The 15958-nt window shown below is 34.1% G+C and overlaps 1 protein-coding gene across 1 annotated transcript; it reads left to right on the top strand.

Moving 5' to 3' along the window:
- The first annotated feature begins 152 nt into the window (after positions 1-152).
- On the top strand, positions 153-15500 carry LOC106176793 (deleted in lung and esophageal cancer protein 1). The gene is made up of 34 exons (XM_013559325.2): positions 153-245; positions 708-944; positions 1250-1514; positions 1729-1907; positions 2167-2387; positions 2602-2677; positions 2859-2946; positions 3160-3333; positions 3500-3633; positions 3942-4125; positions 4314-4476; positions 4819-5011; positions 5272-5395; positions 5583-5722; positions 5880-5973; positions 6166-6296; positions 6723-6872; positions 7226-7365; positions 8001-8154; positions 8854-8964; positions 9207-9346; positions 9806-9997; positions 10299-10375; positions 10623-10952; positions 11336-11464; positions 11731-11954; positions 12173-12295; positions 12530-12621; positions 12875-12950; positions 13223-13414; positions 13717-13878; positions 14086-14239; positions 14522-14645; positions 15058-15500. The coding sequence occupies exons 2-34, from the start codon at positions 708-710 to the stop codon at positions 15179-15181; spliced, it is 5097 nt and encodes a 1698-aa protein (XP_013414779.2). The 5' UTR covers positions 153-245; the 3' UTR covers positions 15182-15500.
- Positions 15501-15958: the final 458 nt, after the last annotated feature.

Here is a 15958-nt window from a genome sequence, read left to right on the forward strand (position 1 = left end):
GCTAGTTGCAAGTGTAATATGGTATAATATAGCAAAGAATGAAACAGATAGCTGAAATATATAGTTAAATTGTCCTAAAGCAATCTTATCTCTTTAAATTATTTGATATATTTTAATACCAACTTTACGACTTTGGCGCTCTTTACAAATGGAGGTAACAAAATCATAGCAACAAAGCTGGAGCAACAATATGGCGGTTGGAAACACTTAGGTTGCTCTTTATTTCAGTGAAAGTCTTGTTTTAGGTAGGTCTCTGTCCTTGGTAATAGAGTCATGCATTGTAAATATATCATGTTAATGACGACTGTAAAATATCACACAATTTGCTATGCTATGAGCAAGGCTGTGGCAAAGAAACTTAATGAACAATCTCATTAATGGATGAGAGTCAAGACAGTTGCAAGGTGCTTGTGATTTTTGCTCTGAAGTAGGGAAATTTGCCGTCACTTAAGTTTTTGGTCTTATTTTTAGCTCAGTGGGTGATATTTCACTGTCAAATGAGCTCAAATGCATAACTTAGTGGTCGCTTACTATATCACGTATTTATCAAAATTGAAGTTTACATACAAAATACCACCAAACTCCAAACTCATTTGAAAAACTCATCTTATTGTGTTAACAAAAATATGATTGTTAAATAACATTTTGTGTTTTGTATGAAAGCTAAATGCATGAATAAAATACAGATAATTACCTTCTTCTTTTAGATGAACACCAACATGATAGTGCCCCAGCCCCAGGGGCAGGTCCAAGGGCAGGAGCCCCCTATGTACCTGCAGAGACCATCTTCTGCCAGGTCACAAGATGTTACCCACATCCTTGCTAAAACATTCAGGGATTTCTTCACAAGAGAAACTGTCAGACCAGAAACAATTAGAAATCTGGCAGTTTCCAGAGAAGGTGGAGATGAATATCATGAAAGATATGTTGAGGCATTGCAAAAGGTAAGTATGAACTTTAATTTAATGAAATTGAAAAAAAATATTAATGGTTTTATTAATTTTAAACTGATTATTGTATTTTTATTGCACTGAAAGCACTTGCAATTTTGAAAGCCCAATCTACTAGTAAATTTAGAATAATTTTTATTCATGTATCTGTGCAACATGTACAGTTCAGAAGCATGCTGCTGAGAGAGAAAGACGAATGGCAGAAGCTACAATGCTGGAACGGCACATTATGCAGGCACAGGCACGAAATAGAAGCTTTGCACATCAGTGATATAAAATGTTCATTCTATCTGTCCCAGGTTCATGCTGAGAGAGAAAGACGAATGGCAGAAGCTACAATGCTGGAACGGCACATTATGCAGGCACAGGCACGTGCTATGTCTGCAGATGAGCGCGAGATGAATCGATTGGCATCAGGTCATGTTAATTACCCAGACCTAGGTCTGCCACCAGCCAGGTCCCACTTTAGGTCCTGTATTGACAGCCAGTTGCTTAGGAAGCATGGATTATTGTGTCCTGAAGATTTTGCCACAGAGGAACCTCCACCTGTTCCTCCTCCACAGGGTAAGTTCATTTTGTGGATGTCTTCTAAAAAAGGAATATATTTTTGAAATATTATTCAAAGAAATATTAATAATCCGAGGAAAAACGTTAATGCAAATTTAACTAATACATTTTTTAGAGAGTTCAGTGATATTTAATTATTTGCAAGAATAGCCTGTTTTTACCTAATTTATCATTCGGTTCAAAGTATTTTACTTTATTTTTATGCTTACAGCACCTAAAATCCCTAGCTATGCCAGAGAGACAACCACATCCCTGCTACACACAGCTCAAGGGAAAGAGGAAGGTGTCAAAAGGCTTAGCCCAAACATGATGGAGAGCAGAGATAACATCTTATCAGGCTCAGATACCGAAGATGCTGAACAAATAAATACACAGAATGTGTCTCAATCAGTAGGTTATATTTGTAATCAATAAGTAGATTATGAGTGAAAAGATGAAGTCACATAAAAGAACTTATTTTCTTACAGTTGCTACTATTAAATTTTATATTCTACCCACAGCACAACCCAAATTTTATAACCCTTTTCTCTTGTACTCCTTGTTTACAGCAATGAAGTAAATGGATTGATTAAGTGTCGTTAGTTTTGGAGATACATATTACTTTTATTCTGTTTAAAATTTTAGATGCTCATTTCTAATATTTATTTAGAATGGCTCTCCCAGAAATGCTGATTGGAAGGCCCAGCTGGACCCCCTGCAGAGAGAGGTGGACAGAGCTGATCTGGCTCTACTCCAGGCAAGAGCAGACTATCTGAAGAACCCTAGGTTTGTTCCCCCATCAGCACCAGGGGGAGGAAGGACACTAATTAAACCAAAGAAAAAGAAACCAAAGTCACAAAGACCATGGCCTAGATCAGAGGAGCCAAATCTGTAAGTACAGTGGATAAGAAATTGCTAAAAATGGTGGTTTATCATTATAGTTTCTTTCAAAAATATTAATTACTCTTCAGTAAACTATCTGTTTGCTGAATTCACTGAAACTTCCCAATTCAAATTGGTAAATGTAAGTCTAATAGAAATGACTAGTGTTGTCTCTTTTGAATATTGATTAATAATATACATGTACATTTTTCTTTATGTGTAGCGAACCATCTGTGGTGTTTATTCCTTCACCTTCTGTAGTCACCTTCTCCAATTATCAAGTAGGGCAAGTGTATGAGGTAAGTGTCAACCTTTTATCATCAATATTTTATTTTTATGCAAAAAGTTGTCATGGTAGCCTTTTGTTACATTTTAGAATCACATTACCAATGTATTGACAGCAAGTTTGTTAATATGAGAGTGACAGTAACAGTATTGACAGACAACTACTGGTATGTTAATTATTCTGTTTCTTTTTAGACCACATTGGAACTGAAAAATGTCACTACAGCTCTGAGGCAGTGCAGAGTTATTCCACCAAAGTCATCCTATTTCTCTGTTGGACTTGGTGCGTAGAAGAATTTATCATAAATACTGGTGCTTTTGATTGATTAGAGTTGAAATTGTATGATTAGATTACTGGTTCACTGTATAATAATAACAGTTTGGAATTGATAGATTTCGATTAAATTTATTTGAAATGATTACATCAGCACAATGGTTTATATGTCGATCTTTTTAAAGAAATGATGAATTTTAATAAGTTTCTTTGTTATTCTAGGTCAATTTCCTGGAGAGAATGGTGTGGTAGCACCTGGTATGAGCTGTCACTACAACATCAGGTTTATACCAGACTCTCTGGGAGACTATGATGATGAACTCACAGTGCAGACACAATCCTCAGTACCTCTTGTGGTGAAGGTGCAAGCCAGGAGACCTCCCCCTGTGTTATCATGTGAGTTAAAATTAACCAAATATGGAGGAGATCTAATATTGGAAAATAGAGGTGTCACTGTTGAAAGATGAAACATCCTTTCATTTTTCAAATTTTGTAAACTAATAAATAGATTTTCAAATAAAGAGTTTTGCATGTAGATTTATCATTTTCATTCTTTTCTTAGTGCCAAGTAACATAGATGTTGATCAGTGTCTTGTTGGAGGCTGTAAGATAATCCAAATGCCACTGCATAACAGTGGAGGTAGTGGCAGGTTCAGTATCATGAAAAGATCTTCGTGGCCAACAACCAACTTCAAGGTAAATATCTGTATTTTCTTTAGTGTAATGAAAAAAATGGATGTCTTAAAATTGATTTTTTGTTGCTTTTAATTAATGAAATTGCTGATATTACCTTCACACAGTTTGACTGTTGTTTATATTATATTATATTATCAGCCACATATTATGATACTGTATGATTTGAAACATTTTCAATATTTTTTTTGCAGATGAAATAACCAGCAGGTCTGAAACTTGTCCAAACTTTTTAGTGACTACTTCAATATGTGCTCTGTCCATCTTAATTCCTTTTAATACAGAATGTTTTTTTCTGTTTCTATTTTCAGAATGTCTCTAGCACAGGTAGTGTCCAGGTCCCTCCATTTGAAATCCGTCCCTCAGTGTTTGAGTTACACCATGGTGACACCATGCTGTTAGAAGTGATTTTCACTCCTCCTTCAGTCAAGGAATATACCCAGTCACTTACTATAGTCTGTGATAATTGCCATGTCCAGCATTTCACTATACGTGGTAAGCATGATGTATCATGCAGCACACAAGTTACTGCAGTACAAATCTTGTATTTTACATTGAAAGTTTCTGATATTTTTTATACTAAAATGATTTCGCTTCTCTCTTTACCACATTTAAAACAACAATACATTCTTATCACCATGAGATATGTATTAAGAAATAAAATGATGTTCCCTGTCTTGTAGGTGAGGGCCAGACAGCAGGTGTGGATCTTGTATCAGTGGATGGTGGTAAATCTGAACCACTGCCTGGTGAACTGTGTGATGTGGCTGCTCAGCACCTTGTCAAATTTGAAACACTCAATCCATTCACTTACACACAGAAGAGAGTCATCCTTCAAAATATCACGTAAGTATACAGAAACAACACAATTGAAATGCTAAGTTATAATTTATAAGACAATTTTTCTGACATGATTGATTGATTGTTTCTTTGGTTGGGTGGGTGGGGGGGTGGGGGGGTATAAGGGAGAAGGGTAAGTCCAAACATATTATTTTCTCCTCTACACAATCTTTTTCCTTGTCAAATTTGAAAAGGAACACATTAAGACATATTAAAAGAATGCTATGGTTAGTCCTCAGGATTTTATTATCTTATTTCTTGTAATTTGTTTTGAACATAGACTCTCATTTAATTGTAAAAGCTATAATAGTCATCATAAAAATATTTTCATTGCATATTAAATTGTAGAAATGTAGACTTACCTTTCCACTGGAAGATAGTGAAGCCTCACTTGCGAGCTGTGGACATAGAGAACCCAGACACTGTGATTCCTGTGGACAGGGTGATAGACCTAGACTCTGCTTTCAGTATAGAGCCACAGAGTGGAATTCTGCCAGCTGCTAAAGCTGTCCCTTTTATTCTGACTTTTGCACCTGCTGAGGTAGGGCTTGAGTGGTTTTGCAAATTACACATTGGTCAATTTTTTGTGGATATAACAAACATTTATTTGATAAGAAGTATATTTTTCAGCAGTTATTTTCTTTTTATTTGCTTTTTTACTACCTAGTATTGGCATTCAAATGGAAAAATCAAAATTGAAAAAGTTCAAAATGCCCCAAGGTTAAAACTTGCTGAAAGTATAAGCAAATCATAAGAGATAAATAGTTCTGCATATTGTTAAAATAAACTTCATGTTTACAGGTGGATAAGTTCCATAGTGTGTTCCATCTGATACTGCAAGAGATTCCTGAACCTCCTGAGACGGAGAATGGAGAGGAGAAGAAAGAGAATGTCAGAGAGGCATCCAACACCTCGGCTAATGAAGGTTTAAAACCCAGTTGCTTGTCATTTGTTCATCATTTTTATGATTTTAATTATAAAAAGCTAAAGGATGGAGTAAACAATGAACGAAATATTGCATGATGAAGAATGTTATGTTGTCTATCAAAATCAAATAGATGAATCATGCAGTGTTTTTTTTAAATATTTTATAAATCCTTTTTTAATTTTAGAAGGCAAAGTGAGGGATATTACTACATTAGAAATGGAAGTGAAAGGTGAAAGTGAGCCATTCAAAGTGCTGCTGCAGCCATATGCCATCTACATTTCTGGAAAATTACTGATTGGGACTGGCATTAGGAAACAATTTCAGGTAATACGAGTACAGAGCTCTTTGTCTTTGTTAATTATCTTTTTATATTTTTTATTTTTTGCATTTCTAGTATATGGGCTTTCTTGCCACACATTCTTGACCATGTTTATTCAAAATCACTAAGTTTGTCATCAGTTTAACTTCAATACCATTTCAGTTAGAGAACAACAGCCTATCATCAGTAGTGTTCCGATGGGAGCGATGTAGTGATCCACATATCCTGCAGGTGGAGCCACCAATGGGAGAGTTAGGTATGACCTTTCAGATTTTAGCCTACAGTAAAATAAGTTTCTTCATGTCACTGTTTATTTTGTGGTAAGTTTGTAGAGTTGAATCAGGGATGTTATATTTGCATTTCAGATATGATTTGTTTTTCATCAAATTGAAAGGCAAAAATTGAAAATCCATTTTATCTGAGAAATGTATTTTTATTTGTTTTCCAGGCCCTGGTTGCATAATGGACTGCGAGCTTAGTGTAACTGGCACAGCACCAGGCAAGATTAACCACACTTTGATGTGCCACATTGACAACTTAGACCAGCCTGTCCCTCTGCATATTGAGGCAGAAATAAAGGTATTTATAATGTACAATCTTAGTTGAAATTGTTGCCTTCTCTCAATTTCTTAATCCATTTCTTTGTAGTATACAAGTACTTAAGCACAAATATGACAATGTACTGGTATATCCAGATCTAGTCCAAAATCTATCATCTCCACAACTGATATGATAATTATTGGATATGCACATTTAGGTGTGGATCTAGTCTTTATTCAAGTCTGACAATTTTGCAGAGTCAATTCAGAATTAAAATAATCCATTTTACTTGTTCGAAGTGTCTTCCAAGAAAATTTTTTTTCATTTTCTTACACATCCAGAAGATGTTTATGTCCAGAGCATGAAAGTGGCAAAATGTTTGAAACCTTAAGGTGAACTATTCTAGCTTGTGTGAAGAAACTTGTATCCTCTTTAAAGTCACTCATCACATTTTTATATTTGCAGGGTCCTGAAGTTGTATTAGAAAATGCTGATGTAAACTTTGGTCTGGTGAGGATGGGAATGGAGGCTTCCTGTGAAATATTGCTGAGGAACACATGTCAAGTACCTGCCAAATGGACACTACAGGAGAGTCCAGACTGCTTGCAGGGAAAGGTAGGTCAAGATGTGCAGGATATTTGCAATGATTCTACATATAGCAGAGAATAAAATCGAGATAGAAGATCCATTCAAAGGAAAAAATGTTGACATGATCATTTCAAATTATTTCCCCAAAAGGCATCCTGAGTTGGTACATTTTCGGCATGTCTGTGAGACATATTTTATTAACCGTGAAAAAGTATCATGTTTATATTTAAATTACACTTTTTTCACTTACAGATGAAACTTGTAGTTGCAATATGAAATCACACTTGTTCATTCTTCAAGTTATATGCAGTTATCTTTGTAAATTGAAAAACCAGAAACCAGCACATTAGGCTGAATATATGCTGTTGTTTATATTTCAGGTCTCTGAATTCACATTCAAGCCATGCAGTGGTGAGTTAAAACCACTGGAGACCAAGAGTGTACCCGTGACCTTTACACCTAGCAGCTGTAGGTCTGTCAGGACTGTGTTTGAACTCAAGGTGCAGGAGGGCAATGAGTGGTAAGTATAGGTGTACTGAAATAAAATTAGTAAATCTGACTTCATGCCAATTATTAAGTGGCTTACATGTACATTTTGAATTTTTCTCACTTTAACTGGAAAATAATAATTTCAACTTAGATAATTATTTACAAGTATATGGGATTTTGTAATTGTAAGTTGTATTGAGAGTTTATTTTGGTTTCCTGGTCTGATATTAGTTTGGCTAATTCGAGTTTTACTGAGAACACTTTGAACATTATTATTGTGGGATTATTAAACATATTACTTATTGCATGGTTAATGCAGTAAACTTTCCATACATTTTTGTATGTAGTATATGCTGCAGCTATGAATATATTAAACAAGGAGATTTTGGATTTTTTATTATACATGGAGTTATAATGGAATAAGTTGCTTGGTTTGACTATTTAGAGATGAGTTCAAAACATTTTAATAACCACTACAATATTTATAATTGAAACAATAAATTATTCTGATGGAAATTCATTTGTGTAGTCTGTTGATAAAATTATAAGACTATAAGGTATAGCTTTAATTCAGTGTAAAAAGTGAAAATTTAATCTGATAAAGTTAATTGCCATTTTTAATTGACCGTGTTGCATTTCAAGAAGTCCCATTTTTCTTGTTTTTAGTAACATATCAGTCAGAGGAGAAGTTCAGTCACCTCAAGCATGCCTCCTGAACTGCCAGCTAGCCCTAGATGAAGTCTACGTTGATATTCCTATAACACCAACAGTCAAGCTACTCAACCAGACACAGCTAGCCACTGTGTTTGAATGGCATGAGGTAAAAGCATAATGTTTTACATCTTTTGTCTAGAAATACTCATATATAGACAAATACAAGGGATGACTTTTGCCTACCCACAGATAGACAAATACAAATCCTTTTCTAAATGGCAGATTGTGTGGGAAACTCTCACCAGAAGGAGAAACAAACCTGGTATTAGAATCACTGAAGTATTACAAAATGCTGCTAAACTGCACTACATTCAGTTGCCCCTATTCATTTGCTTGATGGCTTTTATGTGGCTTTGGCACTACGTACTTGAAGTAACCGTGTATTCATTGTAGACACAATATTTCGCATACTGATTAGCAGACAACATTACAACCAATAAAAAACAAGAATTAAACAGACATCATTCTTTATTAGATTGCTTTTGGTTTATTTCTACTCATCCCTTTTTCTGACAGCTTTCACAAAATTGTTTTAACTACTGGTGTATTTCATTTTTTGACATATTTAAGTGCATAGTGATTAAAAAGTGTATAACTGATACATTTTAATAAGAATCTTATTAAAAGTTGCACTGTATATACACGCTGTTCTACAGTTATAAAAACATTACTTTAGAATATTTTAATAAATATTTTTAAGTTATAAATAGATGCACTATATATACACTGTACACTGTTCTACAGTTATAAACCATATCTGAGATGTTTTGTATATATATATATATATATATATATATATATTCAGGTTGAGGGAGAGCATGCAGAGCTGTGCAGTGTTGAGGTGACTCCCAAGTCAGGGGTACTGCAACCAAGGGAAGAGTTAGACATTATAATCAACTTCACTGCTCATAAACAGGTACTGTAAATGACAAAGAATTTTTGATATAAATGTAGAAAAAGTTCTATAACAGGATTGGAAATCAGACTAAATGTTTACCTAAAAATTGCTGCAGAGAAAAATTTAGAAGACTTGAAAGATCAAAATTCACCTTTGTATTATAAACACAATCCAGCTGATGCTCATTCATTTCAGCCCACTTGTGTAGATGACTATTTGTTATGAAGATAATAGTACTTCATGGGTATTTTTTTATCCAGGGTGATATATCAGATCTGAGGATCCCATGTGTTATAGGAGGTATGGAACAAGCTCTAGGTCTTGCTGTCAAAGCACATGTCAAAGGTCTATGTGTCTCCTATAGAACTGCTGAGGAGCCAGAAGATTTGGGAGATTATAGGTAATGAACAAATAAAACAAAACTCAGCACAGAGTCTCTGTTTCTGCTTGATGTAAAGCTTGAAGTAGTTGACATAAAATTTCATATGCATGTTCTGTGATTATATTATATTAACTTTGTCTGTCTTATTGTGAAAGGCATTTGTTTGAAGTAGAACTATATTTGTGTATAGAATATAATTGTATTGAGTTCTGGATATGAATAAGAAAATATATTTTTTAAAAATGAAACCAAAGTTTCACTCATGATTTCAACACATTTTAACCAGATGATAACATGATGATAATATTTCCATTTTGTTCAGAGGTACACATGAAATGTAGAAACAAAAGTTGTTAAGAGCTGTATACAAATTTTAATATGTGAGTGAAAATGCAGAGGTGCTAGCTACTCAAAACCTGTACCCATAATAGTAGCCCATAGCTTGTGTGCTAAATTATCAGAATATTTTGTTTCTAGCACCTGCACTGATGGTCTCAGCCTAAATTATGGTGATGATGTACAACTTGGGGACACACCGAGGAGATATGTGTTCATGAAGAACAACTCAGCCATTGCTGCTCCCTACTCTCTCCACATGGATTATTTTGTAGCCAGGCCTCCAACGCCACCTATGGATGGAAAGGATAAAGGAAAGATGCCAAATAAGAGGTAGAGGAAAAAGTGATTATAAGTTCTGAAACTAAGATTAATTTTAAAAAACAAAAGGGTTTTTTGTGACCTTTCATTGCAGAAACAGAAAAAACAACATTTTTTCATTCCCGATACATGTATTTATCAAATTTCTTATCAAATACTTTCAAGTACTAGTACTGTACTTATGTGACTTAGTACAAAGTATTTAACATGTATGTACTTGCATCCCTTCCATAGCGCCTATTAAATTTCCTTATTAACTCAAGTGTAATATTTTTATTTTGCCTTTCACTTGGAAATTGTCTTTTGTTTTCAGTCAAAGAAGACAGTTGCTTAGCAAAACTGCAAATTTAGCAGATCCAAGCAGCAAGTCTACCACCAAGGCCCAGGCCGGTTAGTTATCTTTATGTTCAAGCCACCTGCAAGTGTAAAGGCTGGAAATGGCATAATTTGTTTTGTTTTCATTAAATATATGGAATAAATATACATGTATAGCAGAGTATTTCTTTCTTAGAATATTAGTGATAAAGAATGCTTACCTCTTCATTCATTTCTTTACAAAATATGTTCTCACAATCAAGATGTTATGAATAAGTCATTTGTGAACACCTAAACATTTCTGTATTTTACTTATTTTCAGAATTCTGCCAAGTCATGCTAAGAGATGGGAAGGGAGCAGCATTCAGCATACAGCCATCCTCTGGAGTGCTGGAACCTTTCTCAGAACTCATGATAGAAATAACAGCATTCAATGACATGTGGGGGCACTACCAGGACAAACTGGTCTGTAAAGTGGACAAACTGGACATAGTACAGATCCCTGTGACCATGACAGTGGTGGGATGTCCACTTATATTCCAGATGGCTTCCACTCAGCCTGGTCAAGATGCTGTGGTGAGGTTTGGCACCCATGTGTCTGGAGTGCCCCCTATCAACAGACAGTGCAGGATCATGAACAGCAGCCCATATGGTGAGGAAACATGACTCTTTGTGGGTGGTTGTTGCTAGTACCATATAGCCGTACTTCAATTGCACTAAGGTCTGAATGTTCCTGGTCACTGATGACTTACTGGCTTACATGGCAGATTGTTGGCAAGTTTGTCATACTGAGTCCTCACCTACTCCTTATTTTTAGATAATATCAAGGGGTCAAATTGGCAAATGTGGTTTATATATAATTATTAATTACATTTAAGCTTTCAACCGTATTGTGAAAATCTATTTTTGAATCAGTCTTTTTGGTTTGAACTCTTTTTTAAATTAGATGGATTTGTAACTGATAATCTGATAAATTGAATATATACTTTGGTTTGTGTTCAGAAACGCTCACTTAAAAATGACTGTTCATTCCAGATATCCGTGTTGACTGGCAATTGTTCAACATTGATGAAAATGATCGTCAGATTCTGGACTTTGTGGTGACCATAGGGGATGGCTTCCCTCTCAGAGATGAACATGGGAATGAAATCAAGAAAAAGAAAGGTAATAGCAAGTTTTTTATCCTTTCACATAATGTTGTTATTTCACTGATTAGTAGATTAATCCAATTCTTATAATTGGTATTTTTATGAAATCTGTACATCCATGTGGTCCAGATGATTAGTTTTTGTTATATTAATATATAACTTATTTTCAATTTAAATTTTAAGTTGTACATAAATAGTTAATAATTTGTTACATGAATTCTATTATATTTCATCTATAATTCTATATATTTCAATTTCAACCACAAATTAAAAAAATTCTAGGCCCTCCTGCTGCATTAGTGAAGCGTGTTCCAACAGACATGATCCCTGAGACCCCTGACACCTCACCATATCCCAGCAGGGAAGTGTCCTCCACAGACACACAGGCTACTGAGGAGAAGAAGGAAGCAGAGGCAGAAGAGAAGGAAAAACTTGTTAAAGTCACCATGAGAATGCATGAGGGACGAATGGGAAACAGTCCTTTCTCTATTGTTCCTGCACAGATGGTGAGAACCATTATAATGAAAATGACTTTTTTAAAACTTAAGAGTGCTTAACTTTATCTATCATACAGATGACACATATTTTCTTCTAATAGAAAGAATATTTGTGATTAGATTTTGCTTTGGTCTAGTTCACATTTCTTTAATCGTAAATTTAAAAAGGAGTTTAAAAAGTTTTTGGAAAGTGTTTATATATATAAAAGAACTGAATATTTTTGTAGATTATTCCTGCAAAGGGGACATCAGTGATCACTGCCAGATTCACACCCTTTGCCAACACAGATGTGGAAAGTGGCATCAGTCTGGCAGGATATGCTTTGGCTTACATGAGTCTGGATGAGGTGGTAAGAAAAGAAAATGAAGTAAGACACAAAAATGTATTGAATACAAACTGTAAAGTTATAGTTTTCTGGTTATGTTCAAGTTTGCAGTACCACAAGTTTAACCAGATTATAGCTTGGTGGTGTTCTGGAGAATAAGACATTGAAGTGGTGATAGCATAGATCTGGATATGTACCAGTCGATGTGGAGTTTTTATCAAGATAGAAAGAAAATGATCAAAATGCATTTCATTTTAGGCATCAAACATACCAGGCAAAGTGAAAAGAGTTGCAGGTTATGAGATGGTTCCTTTGAGACTGGACTTGTCTTCACATGTCAAACCTGCTCTGTAAGCACACTGATGTCCATAATAATATATTGCAGCCATTACATGTTCATGCATGTCTTCATAATAGTGAGAAATTATACAAAATTACTACAAAAATGTTTTAAAATTCATAGATCAATGTAAACGTTAAAAGTAATGAAAATCTATAGATAAACTAAATGGTTTTTTAAAACTGCAATTTGTAAAACGTGATAAAGATGTGTTTACAAATTCCTTTTGATCAGAATCATAAAATATTTCTTTGATTTTGCAGTTTGACAATAGAATGCACAGAGGATGATGGTATGAGGTACAGGACAGCTGCCAGTGATCTGTTGAAAGATGGAAAGGTAAACTTATTGCCAACGATAAAAAACTATACATGTATATCTTAAATTTCTTTTGAATAAGTCATCCTAGTGATTATAAGACAGTTGTGTTAAATAGTTAAATGATCTGCAGTGTGATGGCAGACATATTATTTACTGCAAATTGACTCAAGTAATTTTGATAATTTAGATATATTTAAATACTAATTAAATCTAGTGTCAGTATAACCTCTTCTCTGTGTGTATTAAATATATCGTGATAGACAAAAATTGATCTTTTTCCCAATTTTTAGGTTGGCAAGGAAAGTCTCCGTGTTTGCAGTTGCAACTTGTCTAACTATACTGGTACTCCCCTTACCTTCAAACTACTGACCAGAAGACCATTCACCTTGGTGGACATTGACCCTGCTGCAGGTGGTCACCTTGGTAGTGGACAGGTGCAGGAGTCTGAGATGTGTACCCTCAGACCACAACATAATTTGTTGGTCAATATCTATTTTTTTCATACATATTTTTTCGAAGTCAGTGATAGTTATTTTCAAAAACAGTTTTTAAATCAGATGCTTCAAAATTAAAGGGAGTTGCTAATCAGATAATAAGTTACTGCCTAAAAATGCCAAATATACAGCAAGTTGAAGTTATTACTGAATTCAACATAAAGTTAATTTAAAATAACTTCAAAATAATGCTGTAGATAAATACAAGTGTATAAAATAATAACTTATCTTAGTACTCTAAAGTTAATCTGTATATCCAGTGGTAAGATGTTGAATAAATTTAATTAAAGGTGAAAGTTGGTTTCCGTGTGAGCCTGGACCTAATTAACTATGCAGATATATTGGAGCCAGACCAGGAGAAGGATGGGATCACTCTGATTGTCCATGAAGGAGAGAGAAAATTACACTTCAGATATGACATGGTGGCAGAGTTTAATAATGGCACCACTCAGGTTAATAAAAATTTAGTGATATAAAGATTATCTTCAGAAAATTAATTAGTGTATTTGATTCTATTATTTCTTTCATCACAATTAAAATTTCAAATTTGATCATTTGTGTAAGTACATCATGAATAGATTTTGTAATGGGTTTACAAATATATATGACTGGTTTATCAAGGTTTTGGTGTTTCTTGAAAAAAATCATTCTTCTTTTAGAAACTACCTTTGTATGCGACTCTAACCGTACCATCCCTGATGTTGTCAAAGGAGAGCGTTGACTTTGGTACTTGTCTTGTTGGTCAGCAGAGAGAGTTGGAATTGATCCTCAGTAACAAGACAGGCTCTGCTAGCTTCTGGACTGCCATCATAGGTGAGACTAACCCCCCTCCCTCACCCCAGGCAATAAATAAGAGAGTAAAGAGAGTAATGATGTCAACTCCATGGTAGTAGTTTGGTCCTACAAATTATACATGTTATGCAGTTTCTGCTGTTTTATAAATATGTGATAAGGTATTGATGTATGACATTGAAGGTGATGACTCCCCTGTCAAAGTATGTACTGACAGTTATATTCACATCTTTACTTTTCAATTCCTTCATAATTATGTTAAGTCTAAGACAAAAATTAAAACTGGTACTACATTTTTTTCAGAGAGCAAATCAGACACTTGCACAGCTGACACATTCCGTATTACTCCAGCCAGTGGTGTGTTAGATGCCCATATAACACATATATCTAACAGTAAAGTCCTTCTTAAGCTGCATTTTATTGCAAAGTAAGTACTGGTACAGGTTGGTTCTGAATTTTCATGAGCCATTATTTCTACACTTGTTTTGTATGGAGGCTTTTGATTGGACTGAATAACTTCAAGCAACAAAAATCTACTGTGTATATGGGGAAGTATTTAAACATATATAAAATAATGGGGAAATTGCATGATTTTTCAGTGTTTTGGATGAATGAAAAAAAGCAAAGGTGCCATATATGAAATATTGTAAAAAAAAAAGTATCCGATGTACATGTGCAATCAGAATCCATTTCTTGCAGTATTTGACAACAATATATTGTCTTCTAATACTTAAAGATATGTTGATCCATAAGATATCCATGAAATTACTAGCCAGAGTGAGGGTCTTCAGTAGCATATTACTATTTAATACATATTTTTACATTACATTGTCTTTCAGGCATAATGAAGACTATGAAGCAGTGTTTCTGGTGCAAGGCATGCTGGGTGAAGAACCAAGAAGGTTATATGTCAAAGGTCAAGGGTCATATGATGAGAGGCATGAGGCATTAGTTAATGTATAAGATGATGAACAAAGATATTTTATCTTAGTAAAGCATCCATGTTTGATTAAAGTGAAATACACTATGAGAAATATGTGAGTGGCAAACACTGTGACATTTCTGGACTATGACACTGACCCTGGAAAAATATCAGAAGATATCAGTTATCTTCAATAATAGCTAATTTACCTAATTGTGTATATGTATAAATATATATATTACATTTGTTTTAACATAATTAAAAGACATTAAACTTTAATGTTGTTTTAAAAATGTATATTGAACATTGGAGCACGATTTTATTTTGTAAATAAAATTATTGATATTTTTACGGTAAACAGATCTTGTCACATGACTGTTCTCTTTATTATATTCATATATTATCAAAAATATATTATATACATTCTTGTTATATTATTATCACTATGCATTTTAGCAAATCAAAAAGTATTATATATGTTTTTTATTCATTAAACTTAATTTTATGAAAGTAAAAACTTGATAAAATCTAAAATCTATCTACCCCATGGCCCTCATTAGGTAAGTTAAAAATGCTGGTTAAATATCATCGTTAAAATCAAATTAAATACTGCCAAACCACTTGCAAACATTTTGCCTGTTTCCTTGTTTTATGCTTTAAAAAGAAAGTTAGCTCTTTACATGTGTGTTTTATGTTTTAGCGATGGTGTTTTTTACTTGGGATTCAAGCAGATTTACATTTACATTTCTTTTTTTTTGGTACATTTATGGATTTAGCTGTTATGAATCCACTGAAAATACAATAAAAAGGAAAGGAAT

Source organism: Lingula anatina, chromosome 1 (assembly GCF_051362555.1).
Source record: "Lingula anatina isolate TDL-2025a chromosome 1, LinAna3.0, whole genome shotgun sequence".
In the NCBI taxonomy this organism is placed as follows: Eukaryota; Metazoa; Brachiopoda; class Lingulata; order Lingulida; family Lingulidae; genus Lingula; species Lingula anatina.